Raw genomic sequence first — 22,846 nt, 5'->3', positions numbered from 1 at the left:
GAAAGATACTAAGAAATGAATGAAGGAAAGAGAAAGGAAGAGGAGAAAGGAAGAAAGATAGTAATAAATGAATGAAGGAAAAATAAAGAAGAGAAGATCGAACGAGATAGAGAGGAAGAGTAGTGAGAGAAATAATAGAAAGAATGAAGAGAATAGATTGGAGGAAAGACGAAAAATGTTAAAAAAGAAAAGGAGAGAGAAAGAAGAAAAGAGAGGTATATTTGGAGTGAAAGGGGATGATGGAGAGAGAAGAAATAAATAAGTTTAAGTTTAAAAACTCACTTTTATGTTTTTAGATAATAGACTATAGTTTTTAGTTAGTGTTTAGTTTTTGAAAATAGTCTAACCAAACAAGTTTTTAAGGTCTAATACTTGAAAATTATTTTTGAGTTTAAAAAATTAGAATCAAGTAGAGTACTAAACAGGTCTTTAAGAAACTATTGATAGAAATGTTTACCACTATTTGGATCGAGTGGTCATTACTGTTCAATGTGCAATGTAATTCGGAGGTGGATTGTCTGCCCTTCCATTTTCATACTCTCCCCATGCCCTCCTGTGATGTGTGATCACGGTTAAGCCACGTCAACATTTTATATTAATTTTTTATAGAAATAATAAAACAAAAAATAATAGGAATATAAAATGTTAATATGACTTAACCGTGACCACACAAACAAGAGGGCTTGGAAAGAGTATGAAAATGAGAGGACAGACAATTCACCTCCATGTAATTCAACACCAAACTGTAATCAAAGTAGCTTTGATTTCCTACCGTCTGGTACACTTATCTGTTTCTGCAATCTCTATCGTATGAGCTTGTCACGGTTACAAAGAACGTAAATAAAATAAAACGAGTAAAAGGGTCCCCATATCGAAAACTATCAGGAGCAAACTTTCACCTCCAAAAGTGTCTCCCAACAATTTTTGTTGCATCTTCAAGTTTTGTCTTTTGAACAAGCTTGAGGATGCCGTGGCCACTTTGCTTGATCCAAATATGATCCCCATCCGGCTTGAAGGGCTCTAGACTACCAATCTTCCATATGTCTGGATGCCCGAAATCATCTGCATAATTATGCCTTCAAATCAAGTCTTCTGTTCCTGTTAACTTCGCAAATTCACTTTCGTCGATAGCCCCCTTTTTGAGCTTCTTTAGCAACCGGTATTCTCTTGCCAACTCATCTTCATCTTCAGCTGACTGGATAGCACGCCTCTGCTTACCCGTTTTCTTCCTCATTGCAGCATCTGAAGGATTTGGGATCTTTTTGGTTTTTTGAGGTTTCGGTTCTTGCTGTCTTGCTTCTTTCTTCGATTGTAGATTCCTCTTTCTTTGTTTCTCGCGAGATTTATCCCTAAATGATAAACTTTTTCCTTTAGCAACGGTAGCTAGCCAGGAATGAAATTTTATACCCAACTACAACCACAGCATGGTCTCATAACACGTCGATGTTATACAACCAAACATTCAGAAATTGAAGGGAGTTCTTACTTAAATTTGATCTCCTCCAAGTTGATGTCTTCAACAGGGATGAAACCCTCTGTGGAAAGCGAGTGGTGCTTTACCTCAGGCATTGCAGGGAGCTGCAGTAGTCCGAATCCCATGCCCAATTTCCCGACTTCAAGTTCCTTCCACCTGCATTAATTAAAAGCGGAAATTAGAGATTTTTTTTTTCTTGGCCTGAATTAATAGGAGGTGCTGTTAGACACCTGAAAATGTAAGAGCAGTGATGTTCTTTATATGCACGCATGTAAGAAACAAATGCTCTGAGCCCCTTTTCCATAACATCGCGGTCCTTTTTTGCGGCTGATCGGATCTGAAACAAGTTTTAAACCAACGTCACTTCAACTACTAAAAGCTCTCATAAAAACAACAAGAGAGAACACCATAAAACTAAGCTCATATTTACAAGACAGCAGCATGATGGATAAATTGATTTAATCAATAGCATTGAAATACATGGACAATGAAGTCAATTTGTTTTACATAAAGTGCTGGCATCATTGGACACATTTTAAATCAATGTCCACTCAGTAAAAAGAAGCCTGAATACGTTTACAACAGGTATAACGAGGAATAAATTAAGAAGATTATTTTTCCACAATAAGATTTGATAAAGTGCACCATAAAATGATGCCTACCTGAGGAACAACATCAGCAACATCATCAGAGCATTTCCTTTCTTGTAGAGGAACTCTTCTTATCCGTAGGAATTCTACATAAGCTTCCTCCTGCAACAGTGTGACCAAAATAAGCACCTTCAACACCATAAATGAAAGCAACACAGAAAATAAGAAAAGAAAAACGAGTCAAACAGATTCTATAACTAAACCTTTGGCAATAGAAAAACAATCGCACTTCCTTGTCTACCCATACGAGCTGTTCGGCCAACTCTATGCACGAACACATTTGGATCTTGAGGGGTATCATACTGAAATATCAACAAACAAATGGATTATACTATTTAGCTTTCAAAACTGGTGATGACCATCTACACGCTATTGTAAGCTACCTGCACTATACAGTCAACGCCTGGAATGTCGAGCCCACGTGCAGCAACATCAGTACACAGAAGGACGCCGCTTGAGAGAGATGTAAATGAGGCCAAAGCTTTGTCCCTTGCGGCCTAGAAAGCAGAAAATGTTGAAAAAGCAAAGAACAGTGAGTTCATGAAACACTAACTCAAAGATCGACCGAGTATACTGAATCACTGATCTATAATGTTTTACCTGCTTCATCTTCCCATGTAGAGCAATCAAAGGGAAACCCTTCAAAGGACCAAGCAATGGAAGAACAAGTCCCCAGTAGTCAACACAAGCACAAGTCATGAAGTATCTACAGAAGAAAACACAGAAAAATATGAAAATCACTTTACAACGCAAAACAACCTTCAACCTCGAAGCTAATTCGACCACATTCACTAAAACATACTAATCTCATGTTACTTACACTATGGTCTTGTTAGACTTATTCTTAACAAGAAGATCCACAAGCTGTGACGGTTTTTTGTCTGCCTCACACTCCAGATACTGTATGAGAGTGCACGGTCAAAGGCGAAAACAATTCAATAATAGAGAAGCTACACATTATTGACAAATTAGTAATCGTTGATGTTATGTTATAGAGCATACCTCAAGGGCAAGGCCAGAAGGTGTTTTAGAAGAGGCTAATTTTTTCCTTAACGCCGAATCACTCGATTTTGTTTCAGCTCGTACTTCAACCCTCACAGGATTCCTTAGTCCTGCTCTGGCCAGCTCTTCAACTGCCTCAGTTTGGGTAGCTGAAAACAGACCAGTTCTACGAAGCTTCGGTAATCGAGACATAATGTCATTTAACTGCTTCTGGAACCCCATATCCAATAGCCTATCGGCCTCATCTAAGATCAAAATCTGCAACAATTATTGACAAATGAGCCTCTATCAGCCTATACAATCGAATTCCGCGAAACAAATTTCAATCAAATCCCAAAACATAAACTTTCAATTAAATCCCATCAAATGCATTACCTCAAGGTTCCGCAAATCCAAGCCATCAATGCGTTCCATAATGTCGAATAGTCTTCCCGGCGTGCCGATCAACAAGTTGGCTCCTTCCTCTTCGATTTGTTTCATGTCTGATTTCACTTGGCCTCCACCAACCAAAAGGACGCACTTGAAATTCGGCAGCGTCGAAATGAAGGGTTTCGCTACATTGTATATCTGCGAAGACAGCTCCCTAGTCGGAGATATAATCATTCCCATCACCTGCACAAGCACAAAAATTTCTTTTTCTTTCTGTTTCTCTTCCATTTTCTCGGCAACCAAACAGTGTTTAGCAAGTAAAAATTCTACTTTCTCGGCAACCAAACAGTGTCTAGCAAGTAAAAAAAGAAAGAAGATTAATTAGTGGTGTGGACCAGACCTCTTGAGGTTTTGGAGTGGTTGAAACTCGCCGGAGTATCTCCACCATCGGGACCACGAAGGCTAGGGTTTTGCCTGAACCAGTGGCGGCGTCCACCGCCACGTCCTTGAAGCTGCATAGTAAGGGGATTGTGGCGGCTTGAACGGGAGTGCAGAACTCGAACCCGCCTTGGGATAGGGCTTCGAGAACCGGTTCGGAGAGCGGCGGCTTGAGGTCGGAGAAGCGGGTGTCGCTCAAGGCGCTGCTGGGGTTGAAAGAGTCGGCGTCCATGGCTTTCTGTTTTTCTTCGCGGTTCGCACGGTTAGGCTAATCCAGCTTCCGCAGCGGCAGTATAAAGTTTGTCCTGTTTTCTGTTAGACGACCTGTCGTTTGGGGTTGCGAATAAAAGATGCCTAACCGGGCGATCCAATTTGTCACTCGCGGTTTAGTTGGTTCGGCCCAGGCTTTGGTCAATATATACAATTATATCATATTTACATCATAATTTACAAACACTTTTACACTACATTTTATACCATAATGTTTTTAAAAATACAATTTATTTCAACTACTTTATTTTACTTGTAATTATTTTTAAAGACTGAAAAAGTAGTTCTTTTATATATATATATATATATATATATATATATATATATATATATAAAACAATTCCAAACTAGCTTTAAGAGCAAGTCCACCCTAAAGGGGTAGGCCGGCTCACAGCCCCCAAAATGGCCTGGCACCTACAAAAAGTGCTCCAGCCCAACCTAATAGGTTAGCACCTAACCCAAGCCATCTCATAGGCGGAGCCAGAATATGTTGAGTCAAGGCCTGACCTATGTGACATTATGCTAACGCCAGCGTGACGTCACTGGCCATTTTAAATTTTTTTGCTCCAGGGGCGTGGAAACATGCGGGAGTGGCCGCGTGTTCCGACAAGAAAAAACGGGTGAGGCCTGCATGTGCAAGTGCAACAGGGGCGAGAGTCCAGATGCCATGTGGCTAGTTCTGGACCGTTGAATTTCCAACGATAAAAAAAAAAATTGAAATTCAAATCCAAAGCCTAGCCATGTGATGCAATATGGGTTGTTGGATTTGAATTCTTTTTTCAAATTCAACGGTCCAGATTAATTATCTTAATAAAAAATTGTTTAAAAATTCATAAAAATAATTTTTTTTTCTATGAATACCTAACCATCATATTCCACCCTACACCACATTTCAATATTTTCAACACTTTCAACCAAAATAGTACTTTCAGATAATGACACGTGCCGTGACAAGATTGGTTAAAAATCTTATCCGAAGTTAAAATTTTTTTTTTTATTTTATAAAAAAATTAATAATATTTTAAATGGACTAGGTGCCAAAGTATTTTATAGGTATGAAGATTGTTTATACCAGCGTATTTTTAAAACTTTGTGCCAATATATTTTTTAAAGATGAAGAAGCATTTGATCAATTTACTGTTCATGTGGTCTATCACTGTTCACCGAATTTTTTAAGGGTGGACTTGCTATGCATATTCCAAACCGGACCCTGCGACCCGTGCGTACCGTGTCGTTTGGTTAAACGCAATGCCGTGTGTTTTCAGAACGAGTTGATGAGATTTTAACCGAATTGGTGTGAACTCCGTCGCCAACAATGGAAGTCCGACTCGGTTTTCTGAAATGGGTTGCAGTCATCTTAACGATTCTGGACCGAGTTAACTCGGTCTCCGGTAGCTGCCATTTCAGTTTCGTCGACGATAACAAGCTCTACAACTACACTCTGGACTCTCCCATCCCTTTCTTCCCTCATGGCGTCCAAAGCGAAGATGGGTACTCTCTCTCTCTCTCTCTCTCTCTCTCTCTGTGTCCCTCCCCCCTCTACTTGATATGGGGTTTTCTTATTTTCACGAATTGTCAATGGAAACTTTTATTTTTCTGGTGGGTTTTTCTGTGCATGCCTTGCAACTGTTTGATTGCTATGGATGTTGTTATGAAATTTGTGATTTCTATGTTAGATGCACGAGGTTCTTGGAATTCTGCAAAATAATGTGCTTCTCTCCTATTAAGCATTTCCGAAACTGGTTTTCATTAAGGCGGCTTAATGCCCTTTTGTTCAAAAGAAATTTGGTTGAGCCATTCTGATTTTGCCTAGTTTGATATTTGGAAGCATCTTAAACTGCAATAGTTATATGGTACATTACGGTTTAAGGGGTTGCAGAGATTTTTCGCACTCTTGAGCTTTGGACAGAGGTTGTATTCTAGCCGATACTCTTATGTATGGCGGCATTCGTGATGTAATTAGTTAATCATCAATTTGGTCAAGCAAAATTCAGTTTTCCTTGCTGTTAAACTTCGTTACTACAGGTTCTACAAGGTGGCAGCAAATGAGACTGTGCTCTGGTTTCAGGTTCGCTCCATCAGGTCACACCTTTGTTTTTTAACTGATATTTTGTACGACGATGATCATGATAATATCACAATGCCGTTGTTTGTTATTTTCTTTAACTGATATCATGTTAATGTTTACAAGCCTAAGCCTTATTAATGTCGCGAGGTTCATTATTGAGTTTATTTTCTTTGACTCTCTGGAGCAGCTTTGCAATGGAATGATTTTCAATCACGACCCACCTAGATGTGTTGATTGCCGGGTAAATTTGTCAGCTCTATTGCTATTATTTTTTTTATGTTGATGATATAGAAGGCACTGAGACTGTTGCAATTTTGAAATGATTCGCACTTATTTACTTGGTACTTAGTTCCTCCCTATATTTTGATCCGTAAGGGAGCTGCTTCGGGGTTTGCTCTCATTTTCTCTATGTCTGCCTTTGAAGACAAAAGAGAGGGTTAGAGAGAGATGGCAATTTGGAAATTGACAGCTAAAGCTGGAACTTACACTGCTAGCTAAAACAACTTGAGAGTTATTTCTAAATTTAGAATCTAAAACTAGCATAATGCTGCGGAAGTTAATAGAATATTGCAACAGCTTTCAAAGGTCCTAATTGTCATTTGCTTCCCTTTACTTTTCATGAACCTGATGCTTGCACTGATAACCTTTATTTTGGATTCAATTACTGATAATTCTTTTTAACAATTGACCTGAGTATTACTGTTCACATATAATTCCAGGCTCTTGATCCAGGGTGTAATGGGCAGAGTAGCCTTTTGTTCAAAATTGGATAAGAAAGATAAAGATAGTAATATATACTTCCTACCCAAATTTCTGTAGAATACCTTATTTATTTGACTATCATATTGAACATTGCAGGATTGTGGGGGCGCATCGCGCTGTGGCATGGGTTGTAGTGCGCTTGTGGCAAACAACATAGGAGGTACGTATCCTTTGCTTTTTCAGATGATTAATGACATAGCCCTCCATGTACTTTACTGTATCTATTGCTTGTTGGTAAAGTCGAGAAAAGGAATTCACATTCAATTGCTTAGGTATGAGAGTGGTGGTTGGTGACTCAATCATGTTTGGGAATAAACAAATTAATTTCTTTCAGAAATAAGTTCTTTTTGTTGACTGGCTCTGCAGAAGTAGATCTTTAATTTGGACATGTTCTGGAGCAAATAAAGCTTTAAGGATCATGATCAGATGAATGCTTTTGCAAGTTGTATTGTGATACATAGTAGCTATTCACAAATAGTGTAAAAAAAATTGTGACAGTTAAACTTTTTAATGACATCGTATGCTCTGTGGCTTCAAACAAAATTCTCTTGATTTTCTTGTATAATGTGCTTTGATACATTAGAAATTGGGAGCCTGTGATGCCCCCATTTTAATTTCGAACAAAGCATGAGACTGTGAGGGCTTTCTCATCTAATTTGGATTGAAAATTGTTCTATTTTGGAAGACTGTATTTAATCTTCTAAAATGAACCAAGCGGTAACTGCAGGTTACTATGTGTGCACTACCATTGGGCGTGCCTCAAGCATTGACATGAACATAATTGGTGAGATTTCTTTTCCTTTTTTTTTTGGAATCTCCGCCAGATATAAAATTGTATGATACTTTCAAGGTTTTCATTACTATAGCTTGAATATGGCATTGCGCAAATGTGTATGGACATGCATGCTTTCTGACCAGATTGATTTGGTTTGTGCATAAAATTTTGGAAATTTATGACTTGTTATGGCAGACAGGAAGAATCCTAACACCGGTGTCATTGTTAAGATGTCAAGTAGTGGCCTAAAGTTCAACTGTTCGCTCTCTGTGTCTGTGATTTGTGATCCCAATAGAGTTCAGGCAAGACCTTATACGAAATTATTTGCATAATTTGAAATGATCTAGAATTCTGCTTGCTTGATGATCCAGTTTCTTATCTTTCTATGTTACAGGGGCCACATTCACTTGAGAAAACTGGGAAATGCGACTATGTGAGTTCTTTCAGTTTCAGAATATCTTTCATTCCTCCTTGCTTAGTGCTTGATCTTATATAATATGTGATTATACTTATATAAATCTGTCCATGGGAGTAGCGATATTTTGTCCATATTCTGTGAACTGTACAGTGTCCACTATGGAGTATAGACCTTTGGCCCTCTGTCTTCAGCTTTTGTATGCTAAGCTTCTTGCCTGATTTAATAAGTTCCTTTAGCTTGAATCTTCTCTCGGTTGATCTCCAGCCATATTTATTAATTAAACTAATCTGTAGACTTGTGTGGAACTGAAGATGTGCTCAACCTGTTTCATTTTCCTGCTTATCATTAGTGTGCTTTTGTGTTGCCTGAAGATGTTTCCAATCTTTTTTTTTCTTTCTCAGCTGGTGGCGCTTTATCTTTTAGGCCTTCTTTTTGTGTATATGGTTCAGGTGGAGGAAAAGGTGGTGTGGTATTGACTATTGAGAAATACAGATAAAATAGCTATGTTTGTCGTTCCTAATGTATGAAATCATGAAGCTTTGAAATGCATGGCACTGGCTCTCTGTTGACAGTTCATCTTGTGACATTGAAATGGATTTTCAGCAAGTGTATGAACAATGTATAAAATATGAGGTTCATAATCTTTTCATCCTTATTACAGGCTACAGTATTGACACATCCTTCTGGCTGTGCCAAGATTGAACACGTGCATGGGAGAGGGTGGGGCTGGCTTGGTACCTTAGGAATCATGTAAGAGTTAAATTTTTTCCTGAACGTTATTACCAATGGGAGTTTCTATGTCTACTGTTGAAGTTTTTCTGAGTCATCTTAATTGATTGATAACTGATCTGAATTTCAGAATCTTATGCCTTTTTGGAGCTTATCTGCTGGTTGGGGCAGGTTATCGATATATCAAACTTGGAGTTCGTGGAATACACGTATGTTCCTCAATTAGATCAGCTTCTTCTTGTTCAAAAAAAAAAAAAAAAAAAAAAAAGATCAGCTTCTTGCACAAACCATTTAGTTATGCTTGAGTTTGTCCATTCATGTGTCTTGAAATTTTTTTATGCATCGCTCCATCTATTTGCTGTGTATCAATTTGAAATGGAATTCAAGTTTCTTAAATTTATAGAGGAAAAACTAATATATGTCAAGAGTCAGGTAAAATGGTGGTCATGAATTAGGCATAGGAAACTTGGTGATAGATATCAAACAGTGGATGGTCCATTGAAGGAAATGTTGCAGGGGAGAGAGAACCAAAATGCATGCATGATCATTAGGGCAAAAGGGAATTTAAATTTGTAAGAGTCATGAAATAGGGAATCCGCACGTTCCTTTTACCATTATTACTATAAATCCATATGCCATGTTGGGGTCAAAACTATTCTTTATTTTTTTATTTTTTTTGTGGCAGCATACCATTTCGAAATGTGACATGTTAGATCTCATTGCAATGGCGGAAAATATCTTAATTGTTACCCGTATTCTGGAGTCTGGGCAAGGATCCAAAGTGTTCCTTCGGTCTTTACGTTATGGTAATTTAACTATGATTTGGTGCTTCTCCTCTTTACAGATTATACCAAACTTGGACTTTTGGACCAGCTTACCTCAAAGTACACAGGTATTCTGCTTAGGTTTACTGATTTGTCTCTTTCCTCCGTATTTCTAGTGACGTGGCACAGATATAAACAATTTTCAATTAGATTGCTTTTTTTTTTTTCTTCTTAAGATCTCAATACATTGTTAATAACTACCACATTTTGTCTTTCCAGAGTTTGTTTGCATCCTTAATGCACAAATTTAGGGGCTCTTCTCATGGTCATCGAAGTACCTATTCTCCTGTCGACTTTTGAGCATAGAGATATTTGTTTTAGTTCAAGCTGGTGAATTCATTTTGTATCATCTGTACTCTGCCATCAACATTCAGCAAACAAGAGAAAGTGGATCAGTATGCGGCAACAGCCTAGTCAAAGCTAGCACTTAAGCTCGGCATGCACCATCATATAAAGGGTGCCTTCTCCGTCTCACTTATACTTTTCATTTTATTTTCCGTCACGAGTCATATATTTAGTTGTAACGTAAGGGAACCCTCCTTACCAAGTACTAGTTTAAATTTCCTTCTACATTGTGTCAGCTGCTGTTCAGGCAATTTTGAATGTATTGTTTCCACACGAATTTTAATATTTCTCCAGATAAATTAAAAAAATGAATACGTTAGATGTTTAGTGTCATGCATTATCTTGCATGTTGGAATGTATGGTAGTGTGCTACTATATCTTTTAAATATGATTTATTGAATGTTAATATCTTGCGTATTTACAGAGGCTGAATTGACGGATTCTGATTTAGATGTTTGATAAGCTGCAGTTACTGAACAGATATATTTTTATGGTAGAACTATGTTATGCATTGATGCTTACTCAAGAAAAAGCTATTGGATTTTGGATTGGTAGCATGGTGATATGATGGGAGAAAGGCTCTTTGGAGTGTTTCCCACCACAGAAACCCTCATGAATCGAAAATATCAAAGGCTTTACCTGATGTGCCATTATTTTCTTACTGATTCTGATGTGGCTGGCTAACAACATTGTCGAGGTTCTTTGAAAAGCACCAGAAAACGCAACAAATGGTAGTTTTATTGAAGTTGTCAGAAAGGTATAAGAGCAAGGGTGAAGGTTCTTAGCCACAAATCTTTCATACATGAAGTCTGCCTCATTTTGATTTGGCCATTTGCAATCTGCTCTGTGTCTCTTCTGTCTCAGGTACGAATTTATTCGTCAACTTTTGTAATGAAATTTTATGTGTTTGGAAATTTTTTGTTCTTAGGAGGGATGAATGGTATTTTCTTGGTGAAGATTATCGAAATTTATGTACTGTGAACTCTTCCTTTGTTATCTTTCTTCATGTTTTGGTGAGGAAGTGAAGGCGGTCTGCGGGTCAACAGCGAGAAAATTAATGTTTAATAGCATTTACCGTGTGAGCTTTACAGACATAGAGACAATCAAACTTTCTGTTTTGCGTCGATGCATGCATTTCTCACATTGTATTTTCTGAACCTTTTTTTTTTATTTTTTTTATAGAACATTACACTAGAGTTGGATCTACCACGTCGTTGCTTTGTCCCAATGTCATTAGAGGTCGTGGAATAGTAGGAATACATCGACTTACCTGGGTTCATAACCGGTGTCTGTGGGTTCTATTCCTATCTTTGGCATCGGTTATACCTCTTCTTTCTATGCCTATGGCTTCGGTTCCTCTCCTTCCCCCCTCCTCCCAACTCCTACTCTTTAGATTCCATCTTCGCAACTCCTATTCTTCATACTAACAAGTTATTAGTTAGTCAATAATTGTAATTAATTAATTTTGGCCAAACTATGATTATTTGTTGTGATTAAATGTGAGGTGATCTCAGCTGAGCTGCTACTTCTTTGTTGTATTATTGAGTATAGAATTAAGAAAGCCAAAGCAGGTGAATGCCAACCACTTTGAGCCTGAAATATTACCCACTTTCCAATCACCCTCCACCTAAAACTAATATTTCATCTCTCTCTCTCAAAGTAGAGAAAGTGATAGACACTATTACTTGCCTTAGAAATCAAAGCCACATTATAATCATGCACCACTGGTCTCACCCACTCCACTCCACTTGTATTCTTGGAATTCAGTTTTTCTTTTGGGGACCAGAAATGGTATTTGGTTTAATGATTTCCCAAACACAGAAATGCCTGAGATGCAATTTACTATTCATTGGCCTACCTTTGGATATCATATTGGCTTTAATTGGAAGGGAATCAAACAACTACGGCGTTGCCAAGTGATTGGGGACAAATTTCAAACTCGTATTTCACTTGACACGTCCTGGATTCGATTCCTAGTGCTGATGAATCACCCAATGGTGATTAAGAGTAAGAGAAAATGTCTCTAAGAGTCTTTCCAGCCTCTAAAAGAGTGGATTGCAAGAGCAAAACCACTAGTTGCTCTCCCTTTAAAAATTTCTTCGATTCTAGATTTACTCCTCCTTTGCCACTTAGCACTACGGTCTAGTGGTATTCCTCTTTACTTGTAAGTGAGATGTCTTATGTTCAATTCTCGCCAAAGACGAATTTGAACCACATTATTGCTAGTTAATTATGAGGCTAAGCCCACCCCTCCCGTGTAGAGAATATAATTTGTTCAAGAAAAAAAAAATTTACTCCTTTTAATTCACTTAATTAATTTTTCTTTTTCTGTCACAACAGTATTAAAATGGGTGCATTTTTGCTCAGCATTGTAACCACCCATCATTTGTTAGATCATTTCCAAATGAGATGTCAAATCCTAAGTGGAATGCTATGTAATCAAATTTGAAGTACGAGCAAGTTTCAACCGATATGTCAATCCTACATGGATTGACATATGGGTTTTCATATGTCAAATTTGACATATGAGAAAATGTGAATGTCAAATAATTTTTAATTATTTTATTGTGTGGGTCTCAATAATGCACCAATTATAGATCTTGAAAATTTATTTTAATTGATTTCTTTTTAAAATTGGTCATACAAATATCATTTATAACAAAAAAAACATGTCGGTTGGAAAAAAAGAAAATATGATATTGCCACGTCAGTTATCAAATTAACATTTGAGATTTATTTTTTGATATCTCTATTGGAGACATTTCACCTAATCATAATTAATTTTTTTCAAAATTAAAAGGGAGCATTTATTGTGAAATTTAACTATGATTAAGTGGAAAAGAAAAACTATGATTAACTGATTAAGTGGAATGACACATGATAGATCATGCGGTGTATAATGAGTATACATCCTGATCCACGGTGGTGCCGAGACTGCCGATTTTTAATATAATATTCCCGACACACATGATTCTTATATATTTATTCTTCTCACGGACGATGAATGTGTATGGAGTCTATGGACCTCCATCTCATAATTTCCAACCGAAACTAGATCACACATCCAAACACAATTACACGCTTTCACCAGACTAATGAAGCCACGGCCGTACTCCTCCTCCGCCGCCGTCTTCCGCAAGGCTAGACTCTCTCCCTACCTCTTCACCCTCCTCGCCTTCGTCCTCTTCGTCTCCGTCCTCTACGGCGCGGACCTCACCTGCATTTTCGGCCAGCGTCAACTCACTACCAGCTCCGACCCACTCGTTATCAAAACCGTTGAGTCAACCCACCGAGTCAACCAATTTCCTATTGCAAAAATTTGAATATTTTTCAATTTACTAAATTGGGTTTTGCGTTTTGCGCTAGGGAAGAAGAGGGAGAAGCTGCCGTTCGCCGTCGGCAAGACCGACGAAGGGTGCGACGTGTTCAGCGGGAGGTGGGTTTTTGACGAGTCGACTCGGCCGCTTTACAAGGAATCGGAGTGCCCGTACATTCAGCCGCAGCTGACCTGCCAAGAACACGGGCGGCCCGACAAGGACTACCAGAAATGGCGGTGGCAGCCCCACGGCTGCGATCTTCCCAGGTCAGTTGCTCAGTCACTATAATAAAAAACGCGTCAATTCCTCGTTTTAATCGGCGTTGTTTGGGAAAGTTGAGCCGATTTTTTACTTTCCGTTTTGAGCTTTACAAAAGGCATCGTACGACCAGAACTCTCCTAGTTCTGTATCCCTACTTACGTATCTCGTCACCGACAAACGAAACGGTTTTGTCCCCTTGTCCTTGTTTGACGAACCGGTTTTCCCAATCGAACCGGCTCGGTTGCTTCCCGCCGGCCGGGTCGACAGTCGTTTATACGCTGCCGTTATGTTCCCGGGGAAATCGAGATCGCGTACATTCCTTCCATCTGTCGCCCGTTCGAGAAAACTAAGGGACGGGGCCCACTCTTCCATAAAACAACGGATCAGGATCCTCTCCTGACCTTAAAAGCGTGTGCTGAGCAGACACTTCTGCCGTTAAAATTTAATCTAATAATTACAAACTAGAGATTCTTTAAAAGTTATAATAATTGTAGTATTTGGATCAAATTTCAACAATCACCATTATCTACTGAGCGGGCTCAATTTTTATGGGTCAGGAGAGGATTCTAATCTACAAACAACGGGGATGTGGTGGGGCCCAAATTGTGTACGGGCTTAGGGAGTTCGATAATATGGGCTATTGAGAACGGCCCGGAAATTATCTAGAAGTGCTTCTATGTATTAGAAGCGTTTTCAAGAGAAGCATGTAACAATACTTTGATTTTTACTAAACATTTCAACGTGTTTATCATAAAATTACTTTTAACATAAGCGCAAGCGCTTGTGAGCATATGTACTTAGAGATACAATCTCAAACAGGGATTAAGATCCTCTCTTGATCTCGGCCCACGGGCCAAGCAATCAGGACATTTAAGAGAGAGAGATATGGACGTTGGAGAGAGAGATGTGTTGTGTGAGGTAGGCTAATGGGATAGACTAACGTAGACCACAAAATTTAAGGTCTGGATTGCTCGGTTCGCAGGCTTTAGAGTTTGAGATCCGGAGAGGATCTCAATCCCTCAAACAGCCCCTAGTTGTGCCACAATTGTCCTAACAAATTATCGTATGTTTAATTTATTCATAAACAGCCAAGTTAAAATACATAATTTTACTTTCTAATAATATATACTTCTGCATATTTGTCACTGGTAGTTTTTATTTGGTGTTACAATGTCATTGGTATTAACATTAATTTGATAATCTATAAAAATCATATATCCTTCGATGATGGATTTTTTCTAATTTACCAATAGAGTAACATGTATAACATTTTTCTCACAAATTATACAGCTTCAATGCCACATTGATGCTCGAGACGATACGAGGGAAGCGGATGATGTTCGCTGGAGATTCTCTGAACCGGGGTCAGTATGTTTCCATGATTTGTCTTCTCCACAAGCTCATCCCGGATGATGCCAAATCCATGGAAACCTTCGACTCAGACTCGCGAACTGTTTTCACAGCCAAGGTGACATTTCATTGACGTTTTCACTTTTTCTCATGCTTCTCAAATGTGCATTGACGTTTTACTGACTCATTTACTATTCTTTGTTCCATAATGTGTAGACATACAATGCCACAATCGAGTTCTATTGGGCGCCGTTTCTGCTTGAATCAAACTCGGATAATGCTATCGTCCATAGGATATCTGACAGGGTTGTTAGGAAAGGGTCGATCAATAAGCACGGCAAACATTGGAAGGGCGTTGATGTATTGGTGTTCAATACTTATCTGTGGTGGATGACCGGCTTCGAATTTAAAATATTGTACTTTCTTGCCCCTATCAAATTATAAATTGCTTGACTCTCTCTTCCTATATTGCTTAAAAAAATGTCTAATCGCTAAAATTTTAATTTTCAGACTAGGTTCCTTCAATGATGAAGTGAAAGATATTGTGAAGCTGCCAACGACAGAGGCTTATCGTATGGCGATGAAAACTATGTTAAGATGGGTGCGGAAGAACATGGACCCCAAGAAGACAAGGGTCTTTTTCACTAGCATGTCACCTTCTCATGGAAAGTGAGCACAATTCTCTCAACCCTATTTATTCAAATCATACATATAGCATTCAAAATTGTGAGGACCCCGATGCGTAACTTGTGCTTGAAGTTTTCACAAGATTAAGGTGGACTGACATTTGATATTTGGCAGTGGTATAGAATGGGGAGGTGAACCAGGAGGTAACTGTTACAACCAGACTACTTTGATTGAGGATCCAAACTACTGGGGTTCAGATTCCCGGAAAAACATAATGGAGGTAATTGGAGATGTATTCAGCAAATCGAAGGTGCCCATTTCTTTTCTCAACATCACGCAACTCTCAAACTATCGCAAGGACGCCCACACATCAATCTACAAGAAGCAGTGGTCCCCTCTGACTCCCGAGCAAATAGCCAACCCTGTTAGCTATGCCGATTGCGTGCATTGGTGTTTGCCTGGCCTTCAAGATACTTGGAACGAGCTTCTGTTCGCCAAACTTTTCTATCCTTGATCATGGTCCAAAGTGGTGAGCTCTCGTCCTCTGCCCTTTCAAGATGGTCATTGCATGGTGAGATCTAGCTGGTGGCAAGGAATAAGTGTAAATTAGTTATCCATGAAAAATGTGAGATGGAAGATAGATAGATTGAATCCTGCTTTGGAGTTGAAATGTGAAAAATGAAAATTTTGTTATGAAATTTGAGGTTTTTGAAGGAGAATACTTGAGTATAGTAATTAATTAAAAGAAAGTAGAGAATTATCACATTGTTTTCAAAGGCACTCTGTTCCGGTCATGTTTCGTAGACGGCTTTGAAGCCAAATGACATTGTAATTTTTGCAAACCATCAGGTATCACTCACTGATCAACTTCCAAAAACATGTTGGTACTGTTGGCCGAATATGCATCTTACGTTGTCGTTTTTGTTAGACAAACTTGAGAGCTCCCTCTAATATATAATCATAGCTTCTAATATTACAAAGCAAAATAAGTGGATGATTGAGATTTAATTTTTCGAAAGCCACTTAGGAAAAAAGAAGTTATAGCACAAAGCAACCAACTGGTCTCTGGCCGGCAACAACCTTCAGCCAGTGTTGGTGCCTGCGGCGGCGCCTCGTGAGTTTCAGTTGGAGCTAAGAGTCAAGATGCGGGCGGGTTCATCTGACGAGCCGAGTTGCTGGGGTTGAGACAATGAAGTCGATAACCCGCAAGTGCATAGAGTTCTCCACTAATTTTGTTAAGAGCTCGTGAGTAGAACTTAAACCAGCTTGTAAGTGAAGGGTTGCCCAAGAACTCTTATACCACTTTCAGATTCTCCATCCTTCTGACGTTAGACAATTTAGTCCTTACAAATTGGGGGACACCGCAACCCATTATCATTGGAATATGACCACCATCTTCCTTGTTGTACAAGGCATCCACTTTAAATAATTGATTGGTACTGTACTTATCAACTTCCATTCTCTTCACTCACTTACGTACTTCTCGTGTTTTGTTAACTAAGTAATCAAAATTAGAGAACCATTCCAAAACATTAAAGTGAGAGAGAAGGAACTCGAACGGATAAGAGTGTGAAAATTCCAACTAGTCTCCTCCGGGACGAAAATGGGCGGATAACTTCACTATCAGTTGTCCTCTTTTTTATTAAAAAAAGAAAGAGAAGGAACTCAAACGGACAAAATGCGAGTGTAAAAAATCAATGCTTTAGAATATGAATTTCGGTTCTATGTTTGGGTATGGGATTCTGAATCTAGGGTTTTTAGAACAAAAATCTATTGCTTGGATCTTCTTCAAAAATCAAAAGGCAAGGAAAGGAGTACATAAGGAAATTTTAACACATATCAAATATTGTAATATAATGTAAATTGCGTATCATAAAAAATGGGACTTATTAAGAAACATCAAATATTATTTCTATATAATCATTATCTTCTTTCTTCATCGACGACCTCTAAACCCTTAACAAGCAAAATCTTAATTATATACAGATTCAAAAATATAAAAAAAATAAAAATAAAAATAAAAAGGTACAGCACCAGAAGCCCATGCATACAAAAATGAAGCCACCAAGTCCTGTTGTACGGAAGTGTCGCGTATCCCACCACCTCCTCACAGTGTTCGCTTTGCTTCTCTTTGCCGTCTTTTTCTTCGGCGAGGATTTGACGTGCATTTTCGACGTAGATCTTCAACTCGGCCCCACTGCCGTCCGAATTATGGGGTTAGAGACGAAGAGGGAGGAGCTGCCGCCGTTCACCATAGGTAAGAACGAGGAAGGGTTGTTGGAGAACAATTTAGAAACAATAAAATAACAAAAATACAGAATCGAAATACTTATACTTTATTATTCAAAAATACTTGTAATACAGAATGCAATTATGTTATAGTAACAAAAAATTAAAATGATACTAACTTGAATGATTGAAGGTAGAGGCTAGCGCAAACGCTATGTCCTTCGAATAGTATTTCCGTCCCACTCGTGTGCTTGTGGTTCTACAACGTCTGCTCGACCAGGATACAACTACCTAATTCTATAACCCGCACTGGATTATAGAACTCTAGCGAATTGCTTTGTGTGTTTACTCTCTGGAAATTTTGTATGGAAGACAAGGGGGAAGAAAAAAGATGATTTCTGATGGAACTGAGGACTCTAGTTATATAGGCTCTTTCATACCTCTTCAAACACCTTTTGAATGTATCTGAAGCTATACAACTCTTTCCAAAGAGATACACCTCTTTCCAAAGAGTTGTATCTATTAATCAAAACGTTTTTAATTAATTTAATTAAAAACTTAATTCGAAATTAAAACTAATTGATCAGATTAATTTTAATTCCTTGGCCCCAAGGCCCTTGTCTTGATTAATTAATATTAATTAATATTAATATTATAGTATAATCATCAAGCCTAATCCACACAACCATAAGGCCCAAGCCTTCAATCAATTTCCAAATGGTCTAAGTTCTAATTACTAAGAAAAAGGAATAAGCCTATATAAAGGCTAGTGAAAAAATATTGTTGACCAATGTGGGATAAGAGGGTCTCAAACTCCTACAAGAGTGCGACGTGTTCAGCGGGAGGTGGATTTTTGACGAGTCGACTCGGTTGCTTTACGAGGAATCGGAGTGCCCGTGCATTCAGCCGCAGCTGACCTGCCATGAACACAGGCGGCCCGACAAAGTACCAGAAATGGCGTTGGCAGACCCACGACTGCGATCTTCCCAGGTTAGTGGCTCAGTCTCTATAAAAAAAGTCGTTTTAATCGGCGTTATTTGGGAAAGTTGAGCTGGTTTTTCACTTTACAAAAGCATCGTACGACGGGAACTCTCCTAGTTCTCTCGATCCCTACTTACAATCTCGTCACCGAGAAACAAAACGGTTTGGAATGTCAATTGTAATCTCATACAACATATTTTTTTTATCCTTCTTTAAGATACAAGTACACAGTTCCTGCGATATATTTGAGTCCTAAATTGGGGGAAACAAGGACCTCCCCATCAAGAACACTTAATTTTCGCCTCCTAGAACTGAATAAATGACGCATTTTTTGCATTCTTGATGAGCTTTTGTGGTGTAGTGTGGGGATATTAACGAAGGGGCAAGTAATTTGAGCCAAACTACACGACCAACATTAACAATTTTGTATCGAAAGCTTGTATATACATCTAAGTTGAACGCGAGATATCCCATACTAGTCATTAACCCAATTTTACAATCGATTAAAATCCCAATATTTGAAAAGAACATTGCATTGGAGGTAAAACTCGCAAATTCCTCGTTTTCTCCAATTTTTACTAGGAACTTAAGCGAAATGATTCCCACTTTTTTTTTCTTTTGTTTCTTCAATTCAAAAAATAAAAATAAATAAGAATATATAAAAATAAAAATAAGTGCGTAGAAATCAAATCTTATTAGTAGTTACATAGTCTTATTTTCTTTGTAATATGTGGGTCAACTGCCCAATCCGTTGTGAGCCTATAAAGTTGTAGACCTTACAAAATACCCACAAATGTTTGGACCCTAACCGTATACTTTTTTCACTTAAGAGCTAATAAACCATAATTTATGTTTCTTGATGTTGGATTATTATTATTTTTTGTTAACTTGATGTTGGATTATTGATTGTAACATGTACAATACGGTCAATACCCTTGTGGCAACATATTCCTGCAGCTTCAACGCCACTTTGATGCTCGAGACACTACGAGGGTAGAGGATGATGTTCGTCGGAGATTCTCTAAACCGGGGTCAATTTGCTTCCATGATTTGCCTTCTCCGCTCAGTTATCCCCAGTTATGCGAAAGCTATGGAATCCTTCGACTCAGACTCACGAACTGTTTTCATAGCCAAGGTGATCAAGTGTTTCATTATTTTGTTTCATACCAAATGAACAAAGTTGTTCCTGTTTTACTGAATCATTTGTTGCATGATGTAAAATATAACTTATATTCGAGTGGTTTCACTTTTAATTGCATGTGATAAAACCGCACACCAACTAGCTAACATGTAGTGAAATTGAGTGATATTAGCTCAGAGTGCCGGAGCCGCAAAACAAGCGCTTTACACCCGCGCAAGTTCGTTGTTGGCAGGAACAATATCTGTGCTTGACTCATTAATAGTGGACCGCTGAGCACCTTCTGTGAAATCTTTGACATTATTATTTTCCAAGTTTTTTCAGGAATACAATGCCACAATTGAGTTCTATTGGGCACCATTTCTTCTTGAATCAAACTCAGATGATGCCGTGGTGCATAGGGTATCTGAAAAGATTGTAAGGAAAGGATCCATCAATAAGCATGAAAACATTGGGAGGGTGTTGACATATTAGTGTTTAACACCTACCTCTGGTGGATGACTGCACGCTTCAAGTTTAAAATCTTGTACACACATCAATATCTCTCCTTAATTTTCACAAACTATGCATTTTAATTATTTGTTTAAGTAGTTTACCTTTTCTTCCTGCATTGCTTAATTATATGTCTAATTGCTTAAGCTGTTAATTCGCAGATTAGGGTCCTTTGATGATGAGGTGAAAAATGTCGTGGAGATGCCAACCATGGAAGCATATCGTATGGCGATGAAAATTTTGGTAAGATGGGTGATGATGAACATGGATCCCGGGAAGACGAGGGGCTTTTTCACTAGTATGTCACCTGTTCATGGAAAGTGAGTTCTTTTCTATCACCATCCATTTACTAATGCACGCAGAATTCTTTTGCCTACAAATAGAATAGGAAATGATTCTGCATTTTTTTTTCCTTTCTGCATTCTTGGTAAAGTAACATTTGCATAAACTTTTTATACGACTACTAGCAAGGGCGAAGTTAGAAAGTTAGCGCAGCGGGAACACAACTAAGTAATGGGGGATGCAACACCATTCTCATTGCATCCTAACAATAGTGTGTTAGAGTGTAATACCATTATTTTCTTGTTTATAAGCCTTTAATATTTCGTATAGGTTGCGAATTAACGTCTAATTTACCCTCAAAAGTTAACTTACACTATTTTTTATTTATTTATGAAAAACTACCAATTTATCCTCCAAAGTTAACTTCATACACTATTTCTTTATGAAAAACTACTAATCTACCCTCCAATGTGTATCACATGCAAGTAATGTGGCTTAAATTGATGAAAAATTGAATATAGTAGTTTCGAATATAATATTAGGGATATAAGTGGCAGATTTTTATAATTCAATGACTGATTTTTCTTAAAAAAAAATAGTTTAGAGACCTAATTTTCACTGAAGTGATAATTCGGGAACTAAATTGGCAGTTCACCTTATAAAGATAATTTAGACACAACAATAATTAAATGCAAAATTTTCAGTTTTTCCTATAAAACATGTCCAGTACTGTATTTGATTTTAGATACGAATTAGAAAGGGATGAGTGGTTGTCAAGTTGAGTTGCTAAGACATATAAATTATCAGCCATGATGTTTCCTGTCACCTAATTCCTATCAAGATACCAGATAATTCAAATAAGGGCCTGTTGGGATGGTGGGATTCCAAATCTAGGGATTTAGATAACATTGCAAAGATATAATATACATGCCAAGACTAACAATAGAAAAGAAAGAAAAAAACTGAACTTCAAATGTTTCTTTGCATATAGTTATCTCAAATGCATGCAATCCGATGCTTTCTAACTTCTATAGCAAATTTAGTCTCGTTGTTAAAACCATATCATTTTATTTTTTTTCAAATTCCCCCGTTCGAATGAAGTATTAACAGTTTGTCAGAAACTTGACATAAATTAAATGACAGAAACATATTTGCGAGGAGCACAGACTGGAGAGGAGACCGAGGAGGCAGCTACTACAATCAAACCACTTTGAGTGAAGATCCTAACTACAAGGGTTCAGATTCTACGAATGACATAATGCAGATCATAGGAGAGGTGTTCAATAAATCAAAGGTGCCCATTACCTTTCTCAACATCACCCAACTCTCAAGCTATCGGAAAAATGCACACATCAGTATACAAGAAGCAGTGGAGCCGGCTGTCCCCAGAACAATTAGCAAACCCTATTAGCTATGCCGACTGTGTGCATTGGTGCTTGCCTGGCCTTCAAGATACTTGGAATGAGCTTCTATTTGCCAAACTTTTCTATCCCTTGACTTAGTAAAAAATGCTCATGCGGGTGATGTTAGATTATACTTCCGAAAAATATAGTAAATAATTAAATTGATCAGTTTAACATTTGAGATTATCTCCGGCATTCTTTAATTTAACCAATTTCCCATAAAAATATATTTATGAAGCATTACATATATATAAAGCTGATGACATAATACAAATCGTGCACTCTAATCACCAAAAGTAGTACTCATCAAAATAAAAGATTAAAGAGTACTTTGGGACCCGAAATCTTTGCTTAGTGGAAAACACCACATAATTTAAGGGACAATTTAAACATCAATTGCTTTGATAATGTTCTTGCATAATTAGTGGAAAAGTCTCCAAAAATTGAGGAAGGACAAGCAGAAAGCCATTCATTTATATACGCACATAAAAATTCGATCTTGTAATTCAGATCATCACTAGCTATGTTATTTATTACTCGGATAAATTTTCTAAACCCTAAGACAAATTTCAGCATAGATATATACAAACACACTTTCTTCTGTACCTTTAATAGTGCATATATGTGTACGTTCAATATATA

At 37.9% G+C, this 22,846-nt stretch overlaps 3 protein-coding genes across 3 annotated transcripts; 2 read left to right on the top strand and 1 right to left on the bottom strand.

Annotated features, from left to right (window-relative positions):
- Window positions 1–744: 744 nt before the first annotated feature.
- On the bottom strand, window positions 745–4,225 carry LOC137720541 (DEAD-box ATP-dependent RNA helicase 18-like). The gene is made up of 11 exons (XM_068459626.1): window positions 3,896–4,225; window positions 3,502–3,738; window positions 3,127–3,384; window positions 2,945–3,024; window positions 2,725–2,830; window positions 2,508–2,621; window positions 2,328–2,426; window positions 2,137–2,226; window positions 1,705–1,811; window positions 1,487–1,630; window positions 745–1,349 (listed from the first exon to the last, which is right to left on the bottom strand). The coding sequence occupies exons 1-11, from the start codon at window positions 4,163–4,165 to the stop codon at window positions 1,079–1,081; spliced, it is 1,776 nt and encodes a 591-aa protein (XP_068315727.1). The 5' UTR covers window positions 4,166–4,225; the 3' UTR covers window positions 745–1,078.
- Window positions 4,226–5,421: 1,196 nt separating this feature from the next.
- On the top strand, window positions 5,422–11,541 carry LOC137720797 (uncharacterized). Its single transcript, XM_068459906.1, has 11 exons — window positions 5,422–5,694; window positions 6,229–6,271; window positions 6,459–6,512; window positions 7,130–7,193; window positions 7,761–7,817; window positions 8,004–8,110; window positions 8,203–8,241; window positions 8,888–8,976; window positions 9,086–9,164; window positions 9,800–9,847; window positions 9,999–11,541. Exons 1-11 carry the CDS (start codon window positions 5,519–5,521, stop codon window positions 10,077–10,079), a joined length of 837 nt encoding a protein of 278 aa, XP_068316007.1. The 5' UTR covers window positions 5,422–5,518; the 3' UTR covers window positions 10,080–11,541.
- A 1,527-nt stretch (window positions 11,542–13,068) lies between these two features.
- Window positions 13,069–16,444, top strand: LOC137721275 (protein trichome birefringence-like 33). Its single transcript, XM_068460380.1, has 6 exons — window positions 13,069–13,399; window positions 13,496–13,707; window positions 14,993–15,170; window positions 15,269–15,468; window positions 15,563–15,721; window positions 15,854–16,444. Exons 1-6 carry the CDS (start codon window positions 13,220–13,222, stop codon window positions 16,191–16,193), a joined length of 1,269 nt encoding a protein of 422 aa, XP_068316481.1. The 5' UTR covers window positions 13,069–13,219; the 3' UTR covers window positions 16,194–16,444.
- The last annotated feature ends 6,402 nt before the right edge of the window (window positions 16,445–22,846 follow it).

The sequence above is a fragment of the Pyrus communis genome, chromosome 16 (genome assembly GCF_963583255.1).
Source record: "Pyrus communis chromosome 16, drPyrComm1.1, whole genome shotgun sequence".
In the NCBI taxonomy this organism is placed as follows: Eukaryota; Viridiplantae; Streptophyta; class Magnoliopsida; order Rosales; family Rosaceae; genus Pyrus; species Pyrus communis.
The sequence above is the reverse complement of the archived record's forward strand: the minus strand, read 5'-3'. Positions and strand labels throughout refer to the sequence as shown.